This window comes from Astatotilapia calliptera, chromosome 20, assembly GCF_900246225.1.
Source record: "Astatotilapia calliptera chromosome 20, fAstCal1.2, whole genome shotgun sequence".
NCBI lineage: Eukaryota > Metazoa > Chordata > Actinopteri > Cichliformes > Cichlidae > Astatotilapia > Astatotilapia calliptera.
In genome coordinates, this window is record NC_039321.1 from 24,066,871 (window position 1) to 24,089,309 (window position 22,439).

Here is a 22,439-nt window from a genome sequence, read left to right on the forward strand (position 1 = left end):
TACAAAAACCGGCTAAACTGTAACTAAATAACCGCCAACATAAATACTTCAGACACGTTTTACACTGTGACTGGTTTGTTTGTAGCATGATCAAATTTTTATTTTAATTCAAAACGTTTTTCTCTCTCTCTCTTCTCCTCTTTCAGTTTTCGGATGGTTCCCTTCCTGACAGAGCTGAGGGCGGTGATGGATTGGGTTTGGACCGACACCACGCTGTCTCTCTCCAGTTGGATTTGCGTTGAAGACATCTACGCTAACATATTCGTCCTCAAGTGCTGGAGGGAGTCTGAGAAAGTAAGCAGGAGTGCTTAAGAAAGTAGTTGAAATTACTTTTAAAATCATTTTAGTCCCTGAACAAGTACAAAATAAACAATTAAATTACAGAAAAATGTGTGTTTTTCAGTGTAGACTATAGAAATTTCCATTAAATATATGAGAGAGTCTGGGCTGTGAGCTACCAGAACTCTTTGCTTACCTTTATAAATTTATGATGCAGGAAAATTGAGACGAGCTGTTGAAATGGCACGTCTTTATCCAGTGGACTGAATAACTTTTGATGGTAATCTATTCGTAATTCTTCCAGAAATTCCCCCACCCTCCGGGGCAGAAGAAGAAGAAGGTGGTGAAATATGGAATGGGAGGTTTCATCATCTTTGCTCTCATCAGCATCATCTGGTTCCCACTGCTCTTCATGTCACTGGTCCAGTCAGCAGCCGGAGTGACCAATCAGCCTTTAGACGTCTCCATCCAGCTCAGCATCGCAGGATACGAGGTCAGAATCGATACATCATATTTTGTGTTCATTATACTTTTTCTCCACAAAAAAATGTTATGGTTACTAATATTATTTATAAAGTTTGTGCTTCCTTCTAAGGTGAAACGGCAAAGTCACGGTGCATGGAAAACTAAATTCATATTTGCTATCATTAAACACAAGAAACATGACTTCCCTGCAATAGTGTCATGGTTTATGTGTATGTGTGTGGACATGTGTTAATTCTCTGCTGCATCTTTGTGTGTTCTCACAGCCTTTGTTCACTATGAGCGCCCAGGAGCAGAACTTGGTGCCTTACACAGAAGCAAAATTCAACAGGCTCACCAAAGTTTATGCGACTCATCCAGTGAGACACAGTTTATTCTACTGTAAATAGAAACAAATACATAAAGCATCAAAACTCCACTCAATCTGGTTCTTTAACAGAATACATTAACCTCGAAAACTATAAAACAAATTCATGAGCTCAGTCCTAGCTGTAATAATACCATCTATGACCACAGGAGGGAGCAGTCATTTCGGGTATTAGAGCAGAAAACCAGAACACCTGTAGAAATACATTACTGTCCAGCATTTCTTACACAATATCCATTACAAGAAGATATAACTTCGGGTGGTCAGATGACACTACACTTATTACATTCATTATTCATTATTAACTCTCTACATGGACTCACTGTGCCATATTGAAATAGAGTTTATGCTGTGTTTGTATTATATAACACTAGTTGATGTTGAAATATCATTATCCAAATTCACCAGAACACTGCAGCGGCATTTGCTGAAATAACCTAGGAAATCTAATCATCTCTCAATCACTCTCTCAGTCTGCCATGCAGTTCATCATGAACTATGAAGCTGAGGACATTCTTGTTGCTAAGATCAAGAGCGATGCCAGTTTACTGTGGACCATCAGCCCAGCCAGTCGAACGGCCATGATCCAGGAGCTCAGCAACTCGTCTCACATATACATGACCTTACGCTGGACACTGATCAGGTCAGGCTGTGTGTGTGTGTATCTTTCACCTTCAGATCATTTCTGCTTAGTATTTTTGTCAGCTAGTTGAGACAAAGAAAGAAAATTTATTTTTCTTAAAAGTAATTTAACCATCAAAGATATGGACACCGTCATAGCAAATTCACCCCAAAGTCAGAGCATGCAATGCTCAGGGAAGAAAAAAAAACCAATGACTACATCTCAAACTCTACAGACCTCAGTTAGCATGTTAGATGTTAAAGTTCATGACAGTAAAAATACAAATAGACTGAACAAGTATGGCTTGTTTGGAAGCATCTACTCTCTAAAAAGAACAAGGCGCCACAGCAAGAAGACTTCTGCAACAATGTCCTTTATTGTTACAATGAGAGAAAACCAAATGCATCAGCAAAAACTCCTCATACTAACTGTCAAGCATAGAGGAGGGGTGATGATTTGGGCTTGTTTTACAGACACAATCATTGAGCAAACCATTAACTCCTTTGTATACTTTGCTATCCAGAGGACTTCATGGTAGATTCAAATGTAAGGCTATTGTCCCAAACTGGGTTGTGCAATAGGACAATGATCCCAAGCACAGTAGCTAATCTACAAAATAAAAGAATTAGGTTGTTACAGTGGCCCAGTCAGTGGCTTCATAGTGTAGTGGTTAACTAAATTGTCGGACACATGTAAGATGGGAGGAGACATGTCTGTGTTGGTTTTCAGTAATGCAGGTCATGTTAGTAATAGCAGCCTTAAGACAGTGGGAGCAGACACAAATCCATGAGAGGAGCGCTTGTTGCAATGGGCCATTCAAAGTCCAGATTTCAGATTGAAATACTACGATAGGACCGTGAATGAGCTCAATAGAATACTTATTAACCTCAATATACTGAAGCAATGTTTACATTAAAAGAGTCAACCATAATTCCTCCACATGTGAAAGACCGCTAAAGTCATAGAGAAAATGAACTTGCTGCTAAAGGTGGGTTATACAAAGTACTGAACCAGAGGGTGTACTTACTTTTTCACATGACTGTAGTTATACTGTCATATCAACTTCAAAAATCTGGGAAACTAGCCCATTGTTTCTTATTACTTGATATTTTCTGCTAACTTTATTTAAGCACTTGCAATTTCACATCATTTGCCTGCACTTTGCACCAGTGCAAATAACACTTAAAATGACACCGGAAAATATGTTCCTCTCCTAAGGAATGCGTCCATATCAATGAATGCAGAGACCGTGGGAGAGCACACTGTGAAGTTTGACGACAAAACCTTGAGGGAAGGGATTGTGCGAATGCTTAAAGGCAACAGCAGCAGACCTGTGTGAGTCTCAGTCAAAACACAATCAGATGGTTTATGCATGCTTTATTATTGTGTTTTATTCAGGTGATGAAGTATTTGTAAATGTAAATCAAACAGAAATGTAGAAAATGTGGCTCTGCTGCTCTTCTTGTCCCTATAGCACATAGAAGGTTAAACATCAAACTAAATTTAATGTAAGGGAACTCAGGCAGCCCTGGAGAGCTCCAGTGTACAACATTAGTGAATGTTTTGAAATTTTTATGGTGTTAATCTGAGTTTTCTTGTCTCTCTAGGATTATTGATTCTCTGCTGCCTAAATTCATCAGGGGTCCCAAAGGACCTGAGTCCAAAATGGGAACCAGGATGAAAGTAGGTTAGTTACTCTTTGTATTTTTTACCTGATCAAAGCAGGTCAGTCTCATTCCTTGTTGTTGGTGTATAAAACATGCACTTTGCTTTAAACCCATATCATCTCTTAGACTTGACAGACCGTCCAGACCTTCAGGCGCTGGCTTTCTTCAGGCCCATGTCAATCCAGCTTCAGCAGGTCAATGGGACGTCAAAGAAGGAGGCAGATCAGTGGTGGGTGGTGGAAGAGTGCTCCCCAGTTGTCACGTCCTCCGAGCACAAATGTCAAAGCATCGAGTTAGTGGTGTTCAGCGATAAAGTCAGCCCCTCCAGTCTGGGGTTTTTGGCCGGACACGGGTAGGTAACAAGACATTTTAACTGCATCCTGACAGGAAATCTTTCTCATAGCTGTGGATTCATTTACACACAAAACCTGTCCTCTTTCCCTCTTCACGACAGCATCGTGGGTCTTTACATGTCAGTGGTGCTAGTCATCGGAAAGTTTGTCAGGGAATTCTTCAATGGGATATCCAGGTCCATCATGTTTGAGGAGCTACCATGTGTCGACAGAGTCCTGAAGCTTTGCACAGACATTTTTGTGGTTCGTGAGACGGGAGAGATGGAGCTAGAAGAGACACTGTTTGAGAAGCTCATCTTCCTCTATCGATCACCAGAGACCATGATCAAGATGACCAGAGAGAAGAAAGACAGCTAGGGCTCAGTGGCTTGTCAGAATGCCCATGCTTTACGCTTGTAACTTATGAAGGATGATTTCAAGTAAATAAAAAGAAAAGTACAAACGAAACATCAGCATGAATCTATTATTAGAAAATGGTCTGGCTTTATCATTAAGCTACCCTGCGTGTCCTTTCAATCATGGCCTCTGACGTTAAGTGACAGGACAAGTTGAGAAGTGTTTTTAAGCAGCTCAGTAAATCATTGCTAAAGATATGAAAGGTCAGACATCAAGATGTACCACAGCCAAAAACCTCTCATGTGACCATAAACTAGAGGTCATTAATGAGAGAGCTGCACTGTTCACTAACACTTCAATTCCTATCCAGAAAGCAAATTTGATGAATTTAAATGACCACCTACACGAAAATCTAAAAAATTAAGTGACCAAAGATCTATTATATTACCTGCCAGAAAAAAAACATTACCCTATGATCTTAACTGCATTTAAGAGTAAAAAGCCCTATTGATTTCTTTTTAATGCAATTTGTTTTCATACCATTGGTTAACGCATGCTTTCGAATTACATTTTTTACTGGTATAAAAGATGGCATCCCCATCTGACTTCTAATGACTAATATACTCATGGATCCACACACATATACCTCTGTAAATACTACATTTCTGTGTATAACTATGAAGAGTACTCCATTGCTTTATATCAAAATAAAGTGTTTGACAAAAATCATGGTCTTATTGTGCAGTACTGTAAATACCACAATAGATTCACTACAACACTACAAGGGCAAGAACACAAGGAGACAAAAGAATTCCAACATCCATCTTTAATACAATTTTGATTACAAATGAAAAGGGGGCGGGGGGTGCAGTGTCATTCAGGTCCCCAGTCTAACACATCATCTTGATGTTAACCAGCTTTTATTTTTCTTCTCCACGGTGTGCAGGACAGGTAAGCTGCAGGACCTCACAACCCATGAGAAAAAAAAATATCTACATCATGGTCAAACATCCTGGAAGGAAAGCAAAGCAGAATGGAAACATTAATGAAAAGATCCTCATAAAATGTCTTCGTAAATCTAAAACATTCAGTGACTGTAAGGTTATAGTTAAACAAATTTGAGATCTTAAACTTAAGCTGTCAGCCACAAAGGACAGTACCCATGTTAGGAGCATGCCACGTGCTCCTAAACTCTCCACGCCTGATAAAACATCTACATTTCCCCTTCAGCAGAGTTTGTCACATTTGTTAAATGCTCCTGGAGCTCACCTCACCACAATAAAACAAGTTGGTGAAATGTTGCACCAAGTCATCTAGTTCAGAGTCCTGATAAGAATGGAAACCACCACAGCACATTAGCAATACGAGCTAATAGTGACCACTACTGAAACAACCAAATAAATGCACTCAAATGCTGAATTTTAATACTCAAAAAAACTTGTGTATTATAAATCTCAATGCATACTCACGTTTCCTAAACCAATATATTCCTTTATATTTTTGATTTATTTGTTGAGAGCATTTGACTTTGTCTGAATAAAATGAACGCTAAACTGATGCACTGTTAAATTGCTATGCATTCGACAATTCAAATACGAGGCCAGCTTCACCATAACTAGACAGGACAACGATATGGAGCTTAAATGTGTGTGCAACAGTAATAATAACCCAGTACACCACTATTTGAAGGAGACACTGAAAGCACCGTCACAGCCGCCTCTCCCTGACATTCACTCTATCAGAGGGCATGAGCTGTGATCAGAACAGCGTTGGTACCTTTAAAGCTGATGAACTTACATGCTGTTTTATTTTGAGGTTTGAGGACTCTGACGTTGGACTCTGCGGCCCTTATCGCCTCGGCTTTGAACTGCGGCTTGAGGGCAGCCCGCACCGCGTTAGCGCAGATAGCGGAGAAGCGGATGTAGCTGCAGAGAGGACACACAGGTTAGCCACATGCTAAATGCTACCGACAATGATTTGTCTGTAGAGGACAAGAACAACCTCTTCTTCATTAAGAAACCACATACTATCAGAGGAAGTCCCACCTGACTCGGTATTGAGGTAATGCTACTGCCATAAATTAAACGCATACGGTGGGGAACACTAACGTTAGTAAACTTAGTATATTAGCTATGTAGCTAAATTGAGAATTTAACACTAAAAACCAACATTTTCTTTGACAGAGCATTCTGTTCTCATTTTAAACCCCGTTAAAATAAAGCAATCAACATTTACCACAAGCCATTTCATTGTAACTACATATTTATTTTTATTTTAATACCTCAGGCCTGCCTGTCTCCAGTATGCGACCATCTTGGCTGTGTTGTAGCTTCAAGGACAGGTCGGATGTCTGCGTGATGACGTATTTGACAGGCGCAAGACGTTTTTCCTCCCAGCCAATAAAACAGTTTTTGGTCGTGATTGACAGCTGGTACTTTTATTTGTCCCGCCTTCCGTGGATGAACAAAGTACCTGGCTTTTTATTGTTTACTTTGAGTCGACAGTAAATTATAAAGTTAAATTTCAATAAAATAAATAAATAAGTGGTATGGTCTGTGAATTAACAAACCCTGTTTAAAAAAGTAATTATGGGACAGCTTGCCAGGGATTTTTCTGTAATTTCACACATTTATTTCTTTTTAAGCCTAAATATTGATAGATAGTTTATTGATCCCAGAGGGGAAAATACTGTGTTACAGCAGCTGGCAGGATAAAAACCAACAACAATAATGACAACTCCCCCAATAGTGCAGCCTTGAATAAATAACTAATATAGTTCATGTAAAAGCATCACGGGTGCATAGTCAGGGCCTCATACTATGAAGGAGCAAAGACTTTACATTTACAACTGTAAAAAACCCCACAAAATATAATAATAAAAAAAGAAGTTAAATAATGAACACTAAAAAGTAAGACAGAAAATGTGCAAGGGACTAGTAAAAATTACATTAATAATTAATATGTACACAATTAAGAAAACAGCTTCAAGAAGGTATAATACAGAAAGAGTCACACTCATAGATTTATTTCATTTACTGCAGCAGCATTTCTTTATCATGGAGAAAAATGGCAGACGTACAGTTGAAATTGCACTTCAGAAAAACTTTATTAATCCAAGAGTTAAATCATCGGTTATCATAGCAGCAAATATACAAAAAACAAGAAGCACTCATATAAATGTGTGTAGAAACAGAGTTATGATAGATAAACATTAAGATAAGTGGATAAACATAGAGATATATGTGTAAATATAAATATACATATAACTATAAAAGGACAAGTACGTGTGCAAATATATGTTGTGGTGTACAAAAGTGACAAGGTGCATTGAGGTGTGATTAATTCTGCTAAACATGTGTGGATCTGACCCAAGTGGATGAAATAAAGAGTCTGAAAGCAGCGGGAAGGGACAACCTCTTCTAACGTTCCCTCAGACTGCGAGGTTAAAGTAACTTGTTGCTGAAACTGCTCTTCAGATTGTCCAGTGTGTTATGGAGGGGCCTGGAGTCATTGTCCAAGATCGCCAGCAGTCTTGCCAGCATGCTATCACTGATCACCTCCTCCAGGGTGGTGAGCTTCATGCCAACAACAGACTCTGCCTTCCTGATGAGTTTGTTCAGTCTGTTTGCGTCCTTTGCTTTGATGCCTGCATCCCAGCATGCCACAGGAAAGAAGATGGTGCTCGAAACAACAGACTGATAAAACATGTAGAGCAGCCTGCTGCATACATAGAAGAATCTGAGCCTTGGTAGAAAGTAAAGCCGGCTCAGACCCTTTTTGTAGGCAGCGTCCGTGTAGGCGGACCACTCCAGCTTGTGATCCAGCTGAACTTGTTGGATGTGACTATTTCGGCATCAGTCCCACCAATGCAGATGGGGGAGGGTCGGGATCTGTTTCTGCCAAACTCCACCACCAGCTCCTTTTTTTGGCCACATTCAGCTGCAGGTGGTTTACCTCAACCACCTCATGAAGCGGTCAATCAGTCGATATTAAGCTATCTATATTATAACGCTATATTAAGTTGATATATTAAACTATCTCAGGGATTAAATGTGCAGTTAAAGTTCTTTACACTGACAGAAAGAGGAGTTTCACTGGTCACACCTATTTAATATCAAAGCGGGCTGTTTGTGGCCTATGTTATAAATGAGTTAGACATCCCTGCCTAAATGCTCTAAACTGAAATGTATGTGTTATGTAGTTTTAAACCACTGCATATCTACACAATGTGAATGAATGCAGTGAGTTTATAGGGTGCTGATTTTAATTAAAAACAACAAGTAGAATACATTTTCCTGCACAATGAATAAAAAAGAACAAGGTCAAGCAACTTGTGGGAAAATGTGAATCTTTGACTTGAAATAATTTTGCTACTAACAAATGTTTCCCACTAACAGGTCTGACTGATGGAGAATTCCAACTCAACTACAGATAAAAATGCTTCTCTTTCTTATATCAGCTGTGCAGCCAACAGTTTCAATTTCAATCTGAAGATTTTGCCACTGTTACCATAGCAACAGACAGTAGGACTTTTCTTCATAGGAACTGTGAATATTTGGGTTATTTTTGTGAATCTTTGTACTTCATATTATTCACATAATGATGTGACTGCATGGACAGTTAATCTATTAATTAAGTCCATAGTAAATGACGATGTATGCTGTAATATCAAGTTACACAAATCTTTGAAATTATACATTTACACAATATTGGATCTAAAATCGCTGATGGCTGACCTGGAATTTATGACCTGGAATTTTTTTCTTTTAAATAATAAGATGGAAAAACCAATTAAAAAATGCAAACATTTCTTATATTTGTTGTTAATGTTCACCCAAAGTGACAAAGGAATTTGACAAAGGAACTTAAAAAAATCACAGACAATGTCTTGAATAATCAGGCCACTTTCTTCAAACTGTCAGTGCGCCCCAGGGTGGCTGTGGCTACATTGTAGCTTGCCATCACCAGTGTGTGAATGTGTGTGTGAATGGGTGGATGACAGGTTGTGTAAAGCGCTTTGGGGTCCTTAGGGACTAGAAAAGCGCTATACAAATACAGGCCATTTACCATTTACCATTCAAACTGCTGGCATACTTGTGGTTCCTAGGCTATTTAAAAGTAGAATGGGGGTCAAAGCCTTTAGCTTTTAGGCACCTGTTCTGTGGAACTAGCTCCCATTTGGATCCTGGGGACAAACACCATCTGAGTGCTTCTTCTTCACTCACCTTTTTTCAGTTGCTATGTGTTTTTACACCACTCTGCAATTAATCACGAGTTATTACTTCCTGTTAAAAGGGAGCTTTTCCTTCCCACTGTTGCTGTGATTTGATGCCATATGAATAAAATTGAATTGAACCATTACATATATATACACTTATATTTCATACATGGACCATTCATAGAAAATTATATAACGATCACTCTCTCTGGTGGCATAATCTCTTGCCATCCCTAGTACCACCATAGATTTGTACATGAAAATGTTGTTTATTAAATTAAGTTTGCATTAGCCTAGCTAAAATTGACACTGAATATAAGTTCTAAAACTAAATATACCGCAAAATGTTACCCCCCAATAAAAAATAGTTAAACATAGCATCAAATGGCTTGATTTGTTGTTGTCTGTAGCAACTAACAGTGCAGACTTCTGATATTTTGTGCAAATTTAAGCATGTAAAACTTTGATTATTTTTAATAAAAAGTGTGTGAAACTGAACTTAGACTTGTATTTCTAACTCATCCACTTCCTGTTGTGTAGCTTTCTGTGTAGCTTTTTTTTCTTTTATACTTCTTGGGCATAGTGCTTATTTATTATATAGACTACACAGTACACAACATCAAAATTCACATTTTTTATGTAACTGAAATATGTAATAATTTGGGCTTAAGCCAGTAAGAAAGTTGCAGACTATGTTTATATGAAAAATGTATAAACATGTTTATTAAAATACATCAAATTCAGAATCAGAAAGACTTTATTTATCCTGCATTTGATGTATTTTATTACAGAATTTAACACCTGCATAGGTGTAAAGAAATGGCTTTGATTTTTCCACCCTAAATTTTTTATGCCACCCTAAGAACATTTCTCTAGATCCGCCCCTGCTGCTGAGGGTCTCAGAGGTGTTTAACAAATGGATTATTCTGGAAGGGGTGCAGCAGCTCTGTCTGCCAGCAGGGGGAGCATCGCGGCTAAGACTGTTAAAGGTTTCTCACTCAGCCCCTCCTTCCTTCCTTCCTCTCTCAGTGGTCACGCTGTCATTTGTCGCCGGCTCCCGTGCTCTGACAGAAAAACGGTAAAAATGAAGATTTGGACGTCAGAGCACATTTTCAAGTGAGTATTTCTTTTTTCTTGCGGTAGTGTTTTATAAAGTATGGTTGTTAAGTTGGCTATTTCTTCTTATATAATCAGTTTTCGTGGCTCCGTGTGCAGTCTGGGCGAAGCTGCGAAGGTTGCAGATAAGTTAGATAACACGAAGGCACGCCGCTTTAGTCGAGTTACCCAACGCTTTTAGTTTATATTAGTTATGTTTAGAAATGACTTTTGACTTCCCACCGCGTTTGATGTTTACAGCTGAAGCCTGTATTTGCTACATGTATTGGTATTTGAAATTAAAGTGCCCTTTACCCGAGTTAACTTTTGTCGTTAGCTTTGTGCTGCTAACATTAAAGCTAATTTTTTCGCCTTGAATACTATGACTGTAATGATGTTTAGGTTTATTGTAACATTTCAGCCTTGGAGGACTGTTTTCAAATGCTTTCCCCGAGCCTTGGTATTTGTTACGGGATAAAGAAAAATTTAATTACCCGCGTGTTTGACATTATCGACGGGGAACGTTACATAACGACCGGTCTGTCGTTTAAACACAATAAACGGTATATAATCAGAGCATTTCTGCTCGTTTTACAGCGACTGATAAATAAAATCAGCCTGGTTGCTTAAACCCTCTACTAGAAGTTTCCAGAGAAAAGCCGTGGGTGCTGCTGCTGTGAGTCTGCGCTGTGCAGAGGGGGCGTTTCTTCTCCCGCCTGTCTGCAAACACAGACGCTATTGTGATTCACCATCAGCGATGTTGTTACATTCAAATGTCCCCATATTTGCAGAAAATAATTTTCTCCTATATTATTACCTCCTAAATTGGGTTGGGAGTTAAGCGGGTCGTCTGCTAACTTGAATGTTTGAGACAAAGCGCTGCATGAATGGATCTGACTGTTCGGAGCCACAAATGCACCACATCTTCTGCTTGCATTGCAAGATACTAAATGCACTAAACCTTTTCTCCAGCCAAACAAGTCAAATCAAGCGATGTCTATTAAATATCTGTTCTAGTTCACTTGTACACTTGTTCTGATGGAGGTAGAGATGCACAATAACGCAACTGGTCCTTTTTGTTGCTTGTAAGATGAGTGAAATACAGGCATGGTGGATTTTTAAGTAGTGTTTACCTTAGTAACCTCAGAATCTAAGATGTTTTTCCACACTGAAGAGCACACTCTCAGCAGCAAGCATTGAGTCATCTTCAGAATGTTAAATTGCCCGTTTCTAACGTTGATATCGATTCATACAGCCACCCATGGGAGACGGTGACCAAGGCTGCGATGCAGAAGTATCCCAATCCCATGAATCCCAGTGTCTTTGGTGTGGATGTTCTGGACAGAAGTGTGGACACTGAGGGACGGTTACACAGCACCAGACTGCTCAGCACAGAGTGGGGGCTCCCTGCTTTGGCCAAGTCGGTGAGTTAAAAGGATAAGAGAAATGATCGACGTGTTTTGTTCAGACTGGGTAATGTTAAGTTGTTTTTCCTTGTATCATTTCAGAATTGTATTATTTTTTTTATTTTATTGTTTCCTGCAGATGTTTGGGGTCACAAGAACATGCACGTATGTCCAGGAACATTCAGTAGTGGACCCTAAACAGCAGACGTTTGAGCTGCAGTCTACAAACGTGAGTAGGATTGACAAATACTTTTATTATGCTTCATCAATACAGACATGAAAGCCGAATTGTTATGGAAGGATGTAACTGTAACCTGATCTCTGCAGTTGTATTTACTTGTCTAATCAGCATTTCTGTCACTATAGATTTGATGTGGTTGCTATGTGTCACCTTGTGGCAGATGCTGATATAAAAAGACTGATTTCAGGTGTGTTTTGTTCTTACAGATTTCCTTTACCAACCTGGTGTCTGTGGATGAGAAGTTGACATACAAGCCACATCCACAGGACCCAGAAAAGTAAGGGACTCATTTTTATCTTTCTCATCAGTTAAATTGGAGTTAAAAAGCACAACATTAAAAAAACCCTTTATTATTGCAAAAAGGTTTTGAATGTTTAACTCCAAGATTTTTAAAAACAAAAAACTCTACAAAGAAAAAACTTGTTTCAGCTGTGTTTGTGACTTTTCTATGCTTGCATATTCAGGACAGTACTGACACAGGAGGCTTTGATCAGTGTGAAAGGCGTCAGTCTGAGCAACCACCTCGAGGGTCTCATGGCCAAGACCATATCTGTCAATGCCAGCAAGGTAAAGCTGCCTTTAAAATCCTCCTTAAACTCACCTTGATAATATAGTTACTCTTCTGATTTTAAAATCCTCATCACTGCGCGTTATAATGTGAGGCATTTGTGTCTGTTTTAGGGTCGGGAGGCGATGGAGTGGGTAATCAGACGGTTAAACACAGAAATCGAGGAGCTGACTGCCACTGCTCGCGGTACCATGCGATCCCCCATGGCGGCAGCAGTTGCAGATAAATGATCTGGATCTTCCCGGTTTGTTACTCCACCATCATGAACCGATGGGCTTCTCTGTAATTTTCCCCTCAAAGGGGACCCTCACCTCATCTGCCAACACAGCCTATTAACCACAGCCCCATCCTTCGGCCCTGCGTTTGTTTGTCATGAGATCATTGTTAGTCCTTCCTCAGCAGTCTGCGCCAACAGACTTTTACACCAGTCAGGTAGTGACGAGGAAGCATTGAGCTGATGACGGTTTAAAAACAAAAACAAAACACCACTTAAATCGGACTGCACTTGAAGCTCATATGACTTGGTTTTGTGATATGGAAACTTTTTTTAGAATTGAATTCACAGCGTGCCTCTGAATCATCTCACCAGGTTCTTCCTTTTGTCTCTCACATTTCATCATCGCTTTCAAATCTTCATAAACAAGCAGAGGATGGCTCGATTGGAGCAACTTTAATGTCAACCTTTGGATTGATTGACCATGCCGTGCACAGCAAAGCTGACTGAAATGTCTCAAAACCAAATGCTGCCATGCACACAGACTGTAAAAGAATATGAAAGTAAAGGGGAAACTGTAAGTTACAAACTGCATCAGCTTTCTGTCAGGTGGGTGGATCAGATTCCGTGTACCTTTGGGTGATGTTTTCACCATAGCAGAAACACTTTGAAGAAGTGCAACTTCCCTCAGAACATGGGTTAGACTTTGAGGTCTGATACTGATACTGCATCATAACTGTGTCAGGGGTCACAGGAGAGTGAGAGAAGGTGTTGTAGAGCAATGAAGGCAGCTTAGACTTGTTATTTAACAAACGTCTCAGTGCATTTAAACCAAGTGGAGCAGACTGTTGTTTGTGTTACTAATGCATGACTACTGGTATATATGCTACAGCTGTCAGCACAGTGGACCGGACTTTTTTTTTGGTTCTTTTTCTTCACCCACTTGTGGGTCACTGTGGTCGAGTTTTGCTTCAAGAATACTTGATTTCTGAATTCAGTTTTTTCTTACAGTGATGTGCTGTATAGTTAAGTGTTACAGTATGAGAATGTAAATACTTGAATGTTTAACTTAATTTCAGCATATATACTTTAAGTGGCGGCAAGTCCTCGAAGGGTGCAAATTAAAAAGAAGGAAAAGAAGAGTGGGCACTGAGCAATGTGTCAGGATTCACCAGTGTTTAGTGTGTTGTTGACGCTCACCAGTGTTGTGGTGCAGCCCTGCAGGGTTACGTTCAGGGTCACATTCTGTGCCTACATGAGAAATAGAAATAACCAGTTTTACACCCCAGAACGCTTTATTCTAACTTTATTTGTGGCAAATGAGCTCTGTTTTATTTGATTGTTATTTATTTTGTATTTGTAACATTTACAAAGGCTGAACTGACCAACTAAGAACTGTTGGCTTGTGATGTTGTGCAAATTTGGTGCAGTCCCTCCCCCTCTTTAAATCTTTCTTGTTTGTGTCATAGAGAACTCTCAGGTGCTACATTGTTAACAATGGCTAGTGTCCCTAATAAGTTTTTCAAAGACCACAAGGAGATGAAAGAAATGTTACATCCCTTTTTTTCTTTTCTTTTTTTGTACTTACTATAAAATGTACAAAGCTACAAATAAAGTTTACACGAGAAGGGTTGGTGGTACATCTTAAGCTTTGTACAGTGTTAAAGTGTCCCTTCTTGGATCTCAGCAGCATCACAGGTCTTCCAAGATGCTCCATGGTTAGCTTTCTGTTTCGACAGCATTACATGCATACTTCCAGTTTGACTCATCATTTAAAACAGTAACTGTCTGGTTTTCAGTTTCATCATGTGCAACCCACCTCTTGATCATTTTGTCTAAAACCTGACCCGTCCACACAGTCTCATTTCATGAAATGTGATGTTTTTCTATGGGGTACATTTTGAGAACAGTGGCTGTAAATAGGCTTGTATTGATACTTTGGTGGTGTTACATTCCAAGAATGTGAACGTGGAACAAAATCTAAAGTGTGCACACTGAAATGTTACAAAATAAAGAGATGTCATTGTTTCATGAACATGGTGTTGAGGATTTGTGTCAAAGATTAAATGGTTTTAAATTCTGTTCACTGCTGTCTGACTTTATGAATCAAACACCTCTTTTGGAATTTTCCTTTTAAAGACATTGCCCTCTGGTGGTAGAATAAATAATGCACAGTGTACTGTCACCAGCTACAATAGGATTGTCTATTAGGGTGCTTTTTTTTTTTTTGCTTTTTTTTTTTTTTAACTCTATTGGTATACTCAACAGTAGTTCACCTGCTAGTTAATGCAAAAATCCAATCAGCCAACCTCAGGTAACACCTAGATGGATTTACACACGTAGATGGGCTCAAGGTGACCTGCTGAAGCTCAAACTGAGCATCATAATGAAGAAGAAAGGTGATTTAAGTGACTTTAAACAGCGTGGTTGGTGCCGGATGTGTTGATCTGAGTATTTCAGAAACTGCTGATCTGGGATTTTTCTCCACACAATGGTCTATAAGGTTTACAGAGACCGGTCCAAAAAAAAGAGTTCAGAGGAGAACGACAGACTGCTTCAAGCTGATTTGGAAGGCAACAGTAACTCAAACCACCGCTTGTTACAACAAAGTATGTAGGAGAGGATCTCTGAATGCACATCAAGGTTTTTATAGTTAACTAAAACTAAACCTAACATAAAAACGAAGAACTGAAAAGAATTAGAAGTATTTTCCTTACTGTTAGTATCTGAGTTTAGTACAAATGTTATTAGAGCTGGACTAATGAGGACACTTTTGGGTGTCTACAAAAGTCAATGAGTTAACTGCTTTAAAGAAATTCTGTGTTTTTATTGTAATATCTGTACTAGTTTTCCTAGAGCTTGCCTCTGACATATGCACTTTGTGTTATAATAATTAAAAAGACCCAAACTAACGCTGAACATTTTTAAACAATAAAAACTAAGGTGAAACAAGAAAATCCTCCCTGGAGGCAAACTGAAGCTAAACTGAACTAAAAACAAAATAATCAAAATGAAATAAAAATAAAAAACTAATTAGAAAATACAAAACTACAATAACTATGACGCACATCGCATTGAACCTTAAAACGGAAAGCTACAGCGGCAGACAAGCACACTGGGTGCATCTCCCGTCAGTGTGCCTCTTCTGATAATGCACCATGCCAAAAAGTCATCTCAGTTGGTTTCTTGAACATGAAAATGAGTTCACTGTACTCAGATGAACTCCACAGACACCAGACCTCTGTCCAGTAACCACAAATCTATTTTTGTTTTTACAGGGAATTGGCACAGCGAACAAATCATGTCAACATGGACCAAAACATCTGAGGAAAGTTTCCAGCACCTCGATGAAGGATTATAAGAGGCAGTTCTGAAAGTAAAAGAGGGTCCATGAGGGTGTGCCTAATAAAGTGACCGGTGAGTGTACGTGTCTATAAAGTCCTCTAAAGTTATGACAGAAGTTGTTTTTAATCCTTTATTCACTCGTCTTCACATCATTATTTTCATCAGAGAATCTAAAAGAAGTTTTAAAAATAGATGTTGTCACTAAGAGAAAAGAAGTCTGGCAGCTCCACTTAGGAAACGTTTCAAAAGTTGCAAATAAGATGTGCAAATTTCAAGCCAAGTTTTTTTTGATTATGTACTTCAAAGCATGATTTTCAATCCAGACATGAGGAGACAGCATTAGGGCTGTTACTACAGATTCATCCATTCACATTCATTTTGATTGGTGGTCGGAGGTTTGATGAGGAACTGTGACGAGGAGCAGCCATGTTTGGTGTTTGTCAGTTGAAGCGTCTCTACGTTAGCGACACCTGCACGTCTGAAGAGATTAATATGAATCCCTGTTTGGGACAAAGACAGTGGTCAGCCCGAAGATGAATTCTGCTCTGAGTTACAGATTCATTCAAAGACCAAAGCATTGTGTGTTCTCCTAAAAGTACCGACCTTCTCCTTCTTCAGAACCGAGTTGACCAGCTGTGCATGTTTTGTCCCGAGGACAAGAAATCCTTCTCCCAGTTTCTCTGTCACAGAAAAAAACAAGTCAGGAAAGGAGCAACACTGTTTCCACACAGCGAGCCTCCTCCTTTGTTAGATTGAAGAGAAGGGGAAGTACTTCGTATCTGCCCTGCGTCGCTCTAGTTTACGGAAACTGCTTGACATAATACACATTGTTTTTTAGATAAATGTCATGAAGAAGTGGAAGTAGCACAAAGTGGCAAAAATGAAGTATCTAAGACTCACGGTTCACTCTAATCAGTACAATTTCCCCCCCCTTCCTCGCCAGGAATTCAAGAGAGTCAGTCTGCAAAGAGAAAAACACGCTGTTGACCTGTGACCAACAGAAAATCTGCTGTTTTTACTTGTTTATTTAATTTTGGGGACATTTACCTTGAAAGTCCCCACTTCACTCGACGCAAGGGTCAGCGTCAGACTGGAAGAAAACAGTGTCATTATTTTTAGAATGAAGTTTAAGAAGTTGAGCTCAGTTTTGCAGTTTAACACTTGCTTATGCTTACTTATCCATCTTCACAGAGCCTTTCAGTTTTCCGTCATCGATCCACAATTCGCTACTGAATTTGGAGTCCTGGAACCAAAAAAAAGGATTATATTTCAGTAGCAACAAATGTTAATTTCTGTTACCATTAATCTGTCATATTTTGTAGTCGATCAGTGCTGCTAAAAAAATGTCAGAAATCGTAAAGAATGCATGCTGCAGTTTAAGTTGGTCCAAACTTTGATATCAACCCTAAAGATAATATAGTGAGTACAGCGAAGGTCCAACAAACAAAAGTACTCACAACATTGATGGTGAACACCGGGATCTGGGTACCATTGGGTAGGATGACGGAGGCCTTCGCAACAGCCTTGATGGTGACGTTAACGGCATCAGGCTGGATGGAAAACTTTGGAGCCTCTTGGGCATAAACCAGAACACTCATCAGCATATCTGGATACATCTCGGCAAGCTGCAAAGTGAACAAGTAACAAGTGTAAACACTTTATTCTTGACTGTATCGAACTTAAAGAGAAAGTAGTATAAATTAAGCAAACTACTGCTAAGTAAGTGAGGTAACGGAGTCCTGATGAAACCAAATGAGTCCCAGATGAAGATAAAGACACAAAGCTAATCATATGAACTGAATTAAAGTGGGTTTTTTTTAATACGTGCAAAGACAAAACACACAAGAGGCCACAGAGTGTTTCATCGACTTCTCCCGGAAGTCATACTAGAAAAGGGATGTTTACCTAAGTACTTGAGACAGGCATGGAAGACATACTTCCTCTCTTAGCCCATTTGTAAAATACTTTCACTTCCACGATAGCAAAACTTAGCTGTCTTGATTTTTTAAATAGTTTTTGTGACTAGTTATCGGCATAGTGTGTGTTTGTTTTTCAAGCTGGTTGGTTTTATCATGCTTGTCATTTTGTATGCAAAGATATTTTAACATATCTGTTAAAACATCTTTACATACAAGCTTCTGAATGAATGACAAATGTAACGTGATCGTTGGTGTTAGACGGATCGGTCTGAGGATTTCATAAACTGCTGATCTGCAGGGATTTTCCAGCGTAACCATGTCGAGGGTTTACGTGAATGAGGTGAAAAAATGGTCGGAAAAAGAGGAAATATCCAGTGAACAGAGAACAGTGAACTGTCCTCACAGTCACCCAACAGAACTGTTGGGTCTAACACTTAAACCCCGCTGACTCAGAGACCAATCACTTGTGTACAAAAGCAAGACCACAGCGCTTTCTGTCTTTTACTTGCTGCAAGGGGAGAAGGTCTTCTCTGATCTGATCTTAGCCCAACTCCAACTCCCGCCTTCCTTCGCAGCTAAAACACTCATATGTGAACATGCGTCGTGTGTGTCTGCAACAGTGAACATGTGATGTGTGTGTGAATGTGTGTGTGTGTCTGTGAGCATGTCAGTGATATGTGAGTGTAGGTGACACACAAAATTAACTCTATACATTTTAATTTTATTTTAGTTGGGTTTAAAAATGTTTACAAAATTAGCTTATAGGTTTTTTTTATGTTAGCCTAGTAAAATCTTTTTCTAGCTTTAATTTTTCATTTAGTTTTATTTAACCATATCAACCTTGGTCAGGGTGCTTTGAAAACATTAAACGTGAAAACGAATTGAAAAATAAATCTGAGAGAATGCAATGATGTTTGAAGTATCGCTGTTTTGCAGGGTGAACATCATCATGTAGTGTTTCTGGGATTACTTTTCAGTGTTGCCAAATGTAACCCTGACACAAACAGACTTACCTTTGGAATGAATTTTCCCAATGAGGTGGTATTCAAGTGCACTGGAGATATCGCAGGGATCTGAGAGGATAAAATAACGTCTGTTAACCACACACTTCACCTCAAACTTGAACTGTTTTGCTTTTAACTGTCTTTTATTTTTAGTATGTGTGTTCACTTACCATGCTGTCATTGATGAGGAGCTGAAGCAATTTAGCTGAGAAGTATGCATAGGAGGCAGAGTTCAGAGTGAAATCAGACATGCCCACTGACAGCATGTAGCTCGGCTTGTCCGGCATGGTGAAAGGCTGGGCCTCAAAGGGAGGCTCGACCGGAGCTTTGATATTGTAAAACTCCCCCTTTAATAAAAAAAATTGATCAAATAAAACTAAATATCATTATTTTGAAATTCTTATTCCTTTCTCAATGTTTTTTCATAAGCTTTCATTATAAAATATAGTTGCATATGTTGGCTTGTAGATGGACTGTTATCAGAAGCCCGGGACATTAACATAGAAACTGGAAAATGTGTATCCTTACCTTAAGGCCCACATTCATACTTGAAGCACCGATGATAGGGATGTCAGTGAGAGGAAGGGCAAGAGAGAGAACTTCATTCACATCGACTGAAACTGAGCAGAGTGAGAAAAAAGCATTATTCCTTTATACATTTAAAATGCTGTTATTTTATTATTCTGTTCACTAATTTGTGGCCCACGGTTTTCCTCTTTGTAATTAGGAGCTGCAGTACCGTTCATGACATGCAGGAGGTTCTCAAAGCTTTCAATGTTTTCTTCCACACCGGGACACAGCTAGGGAGAAAACACAGCAAAGTCCTGGTGTTTTAACAGCACATTTCAGTGAACATTATGTGACGATCATACAGAAAAGCTCAAGCATCCACTAACACATGCGATGAAGCTGTAGAGAAGCACTCACTCTTTTCTGTATTTCATCTCTGATCCGTCCCTTGAAGTGTTCCACAAACGGTTGGAAGATGAAACTGTTCACAAATAGAAAGCCAAGGTTTACATCATACATGAAATCCCCACCACCTCCCCGTGTCTCCCTCTTTCTGCTCTACTGTACCTTGCTCCACCATGAAATTCTATGTCCACATCTCCAACCTGAGCGTCACAGCTGATGCTGCTGACAGACAGATGCCCGTCAGCTTCTTTCCCCAGCTGCACCACAGAGGTCACATCTACGTTAAATATAGCCATATCAAACGTCCCGCCATCGTTTCTGGATATACAAAATACAAACACAGTGCATTGTTGGTGCTGGTGAACACTTATTCACACAACATCTGCTTTCAAAGGCGCTGAAACATCTGTCACTTGTGCATATGTGGCGTATCTTACAACAGGCATCTGATAGAGTTTACAAATTAGGTCTCATGTTTAATATAGATGTGAAATGTTCCCTCTTTACTTCTCTGCTTAGAGAACATTCAAATGTGTTACATGGAAACTAAGTTTGGAAAAGCATCAGTAGATTAAAGCTGTAATTAATATTTGGGTTTAGCGCTGTAAGTTACTCTAACCCCCTGTTGTTAGATGATAAAACAGAAAATATCACAGGTTTTGTAAACAGCTTAAAATACAGGTGATAAGCTTTCAGGTTTAACATAACTCAGATGCCAGCTGTGTTAGAAAAGGCGAGCGGAACCTCACCTCGCCAGAGACTATCTTTAAAAACACACTATAGCTTCAAACACTTACTATCACTATCACTAACACTTCCTCATTTATACTTCACGTCTGCTTCTGTACATTACAGATTTAAATCACACTATAGTCAGTGGTTTTTTAAAAAAAAAAGGATGTGTTAAAAGGGATGATCAGATTGTCTCACGTGTTTTATTTTTTTTGTTTTTTGGATGATGATTTGTTTTGTACCCAAATGGAACATGTTAAGAAATTACACCCTATAATCCTACTGTACAAAAGCTTGTATTTTACACGTAGAAAACTCACATTAAGCCAAAATGTGTTCTCCAACCGCCTGTTATTGCAATAGAGAGGTCTGAGATGGTTGTCTTGAATCCTGGGGGATTCTGAAGGAACTCGACAGAAGGCTCTGGTAAGTCACATTTTACTATGGTGATGCTAGAACGCAAAGGGAGAGCAGAGACAAACCAGAGGTTACAAAGCTGAGGAATATCAGTCATGTGAGTGAAATAAAGACTCCTGCTGGCTAACATGCATGTGCTGAAATTTTCATAACAAATGCTGATTCCTTCTATAGAGGATATTTTAGATTCTTAGATTTTGTACTTGTAGAACATGGAATGCAATCCTACCCTGTTAGAGTGTAGTCAACGTCCCCGAATACGATGTGAACACTGCCGGTGATGTCAGGGAAAGTGATTGTACTCAACCTTTCCTGAATCCAGTCTGCAGCTGCATGCTTCCCTGGGACAAACAGCACTTGCATAAAATTTCAGTTGTTGTGAATAAAACGGATCATTTATTAACAGACTTGTGTTTACACAACCTTAACAGCTAAGTGAAAACAAGCGCCGATCCAACATGTCCTTACCGTACTGAAGCCCCTTGTTGGTCAGGACAACTTGCACTGCAGGATTTTCTCCACAAACGCAGGAGAGGAGGCTGAGCACTACTGTCACAGATAGAAGCATTTTCCTCTGCCGTTTGTGGTGCAAACAAACAGTGCTGCTGTCAAAGACATTTACATTTTGGTGTGGGAAAGTAAACTCTTAACTCAAACGTGCACAGCAAACCTGTTGAGATAAATCACACAGGTATCATACCTGAAATGCGGGATGAACTTGCCAAATTCAGCTCTTCAGAGTTGCTCAGCATGTGCAAACATGTCGCCTCAGCCTCTCCGTGCTGTTTTTCTTCTTTAATTTCCTGTGTCACTGAGAAGTGAAACTCACAGACATCTAACAATACCCCGGGCCCCTCCTGCAGTCGTTCTCTGTTTATGTCGGTGTGACAAAGAGGAAGCAGTTGTTTGATTCTGCCCTGTCTGCATTGAACACATGGGTGGTATCACTTCTAAGAAAACCAATTTAGTTAAGCCAAATAGGACTGATGAGCAGAAAGAAAATTTCCCCTCCGTCTGCACTGGAAGCACAGCAGCCATAACCAGTAATTTTTGGAGGTAGATTAAAAGTATTCTTTAAAACAAAAAAGTCACTGTACCAACATCCTCATTCTCAGAATAAATGCAAATCATAGCTGTATGCTTATAAAAGGAAGTGAAATTTATCTGTTTACTTTTAGATTATTTAACTTTTTTTAAAGTTAAACAGCAATTGTGCTCAGATTGATCACATCTACAATAGGATTAATAACAAATGTGC

General features: G+C 39.3%; 4 protein-coding genes across 6 annotated transcripts in view; 2 read left to right on the plus strand and 2 right to left on the minus strand.

Moving 5' to 3' along the window:
- LOC113012995 (piezo-type mechanosensitive ion channel component 2) overlaps positions 1 to 4,907 on the plus strand; it is a 34,860-nt gene extending 29,953 nt beyond the window's left edge. The window contains exons 49-56 of the mRNA XM_026153485.1: positions 147 to 294; positions 584 to 772; positions 1,029 to 1,121; positions 1,603 to 1,772; positions 2,970 to 3,086; positions 3,359 to 3,438; positions 3,545 to 3,770; positions 3,873 to 4,907. Coding sequence (XP_026009270.1) covers positions 147 to 294; positions 584 to 772; positions 1,029 to 1,121; positions 1,603 to 1,772; positions 2,970 to 3,086; positions 3,359 to 3,438; positions 3,545 to 3,770; positions 3,873 to 4,128 — 1,279 coding nt within the window. The 3' untranslated portion in view covers positions 4,129 to 4,907. The remainder of the gene's footprint in view (positions 1 to 146; positions 295 to 583; positions 773 to 1,028; positions 1,122 to 1,602; positions 1,773 to 2,969; positions 3,087 to 3,358; positions 3,439 to 3,544; positions 3,771 to 3,872) is intronic.
- An 8-nt stretch (positions 4,908 to 4,915) lies between these two features.
- On the minus strand, positions 4,916 to 6,486 carry atp5f1e (ATP synthase F1 subunit epsilon). The gene is made up of 3 exons (XM_026154668.1): positions 6,389 to 6,486; positions 5,905 to 6,032; positions 4,916 to 5,119 (listed from the first exon to the last, which is right to left on the minus strand). Coding segments are annotated over exons 1-3 (162 nt in total). The 5' UTR covers positions 6,421 to 6,486; the 3' UTR covers positions 4,916 to 5,117.
- Positions 6,487 to 10,318: 3,832 nt separating this feature from the next.
- Positions 10,319 to 14,884, plus strand: LOC113013689 (PRELI domain containing protein 3B-like). Its single transcript, XM_026154793.1, has 6 exons — positions 10,319 to 10,441; positions 11,676 to 11,844; positions 11,966 to 12,055; positions 12,274 to 12,344; positions 12,532 to 12,634; positions 12,749 to 14,884. Exons 1-6 carry the CDS (start codon positions 10,410 to 10,412, stop codon positions 12,863 to 12,865), a joined length of 582 nt encoding a protein of 193 aa, XP_026010578.1. The 5' UTR covers positions 10,319 to 10,409; the 3' UTR covers positions 12,866 to 14,884.
- Positions 14,885 to 16,306: 1,422 nt separating this feature from the next.
- bpifcl (BPI fold containing family C, like) lies at positions 16,307 to 22,057 on the minus strand. Of its 3 annotated transcripts, none has more exons than XM_026155210.1 (16): positions 21,882 to 22,057; positions 21,650 to 21,755; positions 21,411 to 21,522; positions 21,085 to 21,216; positions 20,195 to 20,350; positions 20,045 to 20,108; positions 19,857 to 19,917; positions 19,646 to 19,737; positions 19,288 to 19,464; positions 19,127 to 19,186; positions 17,652 to 17,819; positions 17,370 to 17,437; positions 17,242 to 17,284; positions 17,095 to 17,155; positions 16,798 to 16,874; positions 16,307 to 16,694 (listed from the first exon to the last, which is right to left on the minus strand). In XM_026155210.1, the coding sequence occupies exons 2-16, from the start codon at positions 21,747 to 21,749 to the stop codon at positions 16,650 to 16,652; spliced, it is 1,416 nt and encodes a 471-aa protein (XP_026010995.1). In that variant the 5' UTR covers positions 21,750 to 21,755; positions 21,882 to 22,057; the 3' UTR covers positions 16,307 to 16,649. The 3 variants fall into 3 exon arrangements, with proteins under 3 accessions (XP_026010995.1, XP_026010993.1, XP_026010994.1); XM_026155208.1 differs by having other exon boundaries at positions 21,650 to 21,783; XM_026155209.1 differs by having other exon boundaries at positions 21,650 to 21,786.
- Between the last annotated feature and the right edge of the window lie 382 nt (positions 22,058 to 22,439).

Excerpts from the sequence above, each read along its gene's own strand:
- atp5f1e (XM_026154668.1), bottom strand. The coding sequence starts at position 6,420 with ATGGTCGCATACTGGAGACAGGCAGGCCTGAG. Across the intron at positions 6,033-6,388 it reads TGGAGACAGGCAGGCCTGAG|CTACATCCGCTTCTCCGCTA; the intron begins GTATTAAAATAA and ends TCCTCTCTGCAG.
- LOC113013689 (XM_026154793.1), top strand. The coding sequence starts at position 10,410 with ATGAAGATTTGGACGTCAGAGCACATTTTCAA. Across the intron at positions 11,845-11,965 it reads TCCCTGCTTTGGCCAAGTCG|ATGTTTGGGGTCACAAGAAC; the intron begins GTGAGTTAAAAG and ends TGTTTCCTGCAG. Across the intron at positions 12,345-12,531 it reads CATCCACAGGACCCAGAAAA|GACAGTACTGACACAGGAGG; the intron begins GTAAGGGACTCA and ends TTGCATATTCAG.
- bpifcl (XM_026155210.1), bottom strand. The coding sequence starts at position 21,749 with ATGCTTCTATCTGTGACAGTAGTGCTCAGCCTCCTCTCCTGCGTTTGT. Across the intron at positions 21,217-21,410 it reads GTTGACTACACTCTAACAGG|CATCACCATAGTAAAATGTG; the intron begins GTAGGATTGCAT and ends TTTGCGTTCTAG. Across the intron at positions 16,695-16,797 it reads CGGTTCTGAAGAAGGAGAAG|GGATTCATATTAATCTCTTC; the intron begins GTCGGTACTTTT and ends TGTCCCAAACAG.